Genomic DNA, 1,631 nt, shown 5'->3' on the forward strand with positions numbered 1-1,631 from the left:
GGCGGTGCGGTAGCGCTTATGGCGCTGGCGACATTGCGACGAAGGACGTGTCCTTCACGGGCTGCGAGGCCACCGAGGTGCGCCGCTCCTCTCTCCCACGCACCGCTCGGCCCCGCACGCCCTCGCCACATTGGAATGCTGTGGATGCCCCCCCTCTCGCCTGACGCCCTCCCCGCTCATGCCTGCCCGCCCCAACTCGCGCAGCGCGGAGGAGGTATGTCCGTGTACAACAGCGGCGACGTCGCGCTGGAAAGCGCCAGCTTCAGCAAGTGCACGGCTGACTCTGTGCGTCTCCCAAGCCCGCACACGCTCGCCTCCCCCGCACACGCACGCTCGCACGCCATCGCCGCGGGAGAAGAAGGCAGAGGGAGATGGGGTGGCAAACGGGGCACGCTTCCCCCAAAAGGGCCGCTCTGGGCCCTGCCCGCCCTCTCTCGCTCTCTCGCCCTCCCCGCTTACGCCTTCCCGCCCCAACTTGCGCAGGACGGAGGAGGTATGTTCGTGGACAACAGCGGCGACGTCTCGCTGGACGGCGCCAGCTTCAGCGAGTGCACGGCTGATGTGCGTCTCCCACGCCCGCACACGCTCGCCTCCCCCGCACACGCACGCTCGCACGCCATTACGCCGCGGGAGAAGAAGGCAGAGGGAGATGGGGTGGCAAAGGGGGACACGCTATCCCCAAAAGGGCCGCTCTGGGCCCTGCCCGCCCTCTCTCGCTCTCTGACGCCCTCCCCGCTTACGCCTTCCCGCCCCAACTCGCGCAGCACGGAGGAGGTATGTACGTGTGGGACAGCGGCGACGTCGCGCTGGAGGGCGCCAGCTTCAGCGAGTGCACGGCTGGCGATGTGCGTCTCAAACGCCCGCACACGCTCGCTCGCACGCCATTGCGGCGCCGGAAGCGAGAGAGGAAGGCAGAGGGACATGGTTCGGCAAACGGGGGACGCCTTCCCCAAAAGGGCTGCTCTGGGCCTTGCCCGCCCTCTCTCGCTCTCTCGCCCTCCCCGCTTACGCCTTCCCGCCCCAACTCGCGCAGTACGGAGGAGGTATGAGCGTGTGGAGCAGCGGCGTCGTCTCGCTGGACAGCGCCAGCTTCAGCGAGTGCACGGCTGGCGGGGTGCGTCTCCCACGCCCGCACACGCGCCCCCCCCGCACACGCACGCTCGCACGCCATCGCCGCGCCGGAAGCGGCAGAAGAAGGCAGAGGGACATGGTTCGGCAAACGAAGACGCCTTCCCCAAAAGGGCCGCTCTGGGCCCTGCCCGCCCTCTCTCGCTCTCTCGCCCTCCCCGCTTACGCCTTCCCGCCCCAACTCGCGCAGTACGGAGGAGGTATGAGCGTGGAGAACAGCGGCGACGTCGCGCTGGAGGGCGCCAGCTTCAGCGAGTGCGCGGGTGCCTATGTGCGTCTCCCACGCCCGCACACGCTCGCCTCCCCCGCACACGCACGCTCGCACGCCATCGCGGCGCCGGAAGCGGCAGAAGAAGGCAGAGGGACATGGTTCGGCAAACGGGGGACGCCTTCCCCAAAAGGGCCGCTCTGGGCTTGCCCGCCCTCTCTCGCTCTCTCGCCCTCCCCGCTTACGCCTTCCCGCCCCAACTCGCGCAGTACGGAGGACGGTATGCGCGTGTTCA

At 69.3% G+C, this 1,631-nt stretch overlaps 1 protein-coding gene across 1 annotated transcript; it reads left to right on the plus strand.

The window, feature by feature from the left end:
* Positions 1-216: 216 nt before the first annotated feature.
* On the plus strand, positions 217-1,399 carry EMIHUDRAFT_256612 (hypothetical protein; the record flags this gene model as incomplete). The annotated part of the gene is made up of 5 exons (XM_005766619.1): positions 217-285; positions 484-561; positions 765-845; positions 1,034-1,114; positions 1,319-1,399. Coding segments are annotated over 5 exons (390 nt in total), but the record flags the coding sequence as incomplete, so codon positions are not given.
* Between the last annotated feature and the right edge of the window lie 232 nt (positions 1,400-1,631).

Source organism: Emiliania huxleyi, assembly GCF_000372725.1.
Source record: "Emiliania huxleyi CCMP1516 unplaced genomic scaffold EMIHUscaffold_5036, whole genome shotgun sequence".
Classification (NCBI taxonomy): domain Eukaryota; phylum Haptophyta; order Isochrysidales; family Noelaerhabdaceae; genus Emiliania; species Emiliania huxleyi.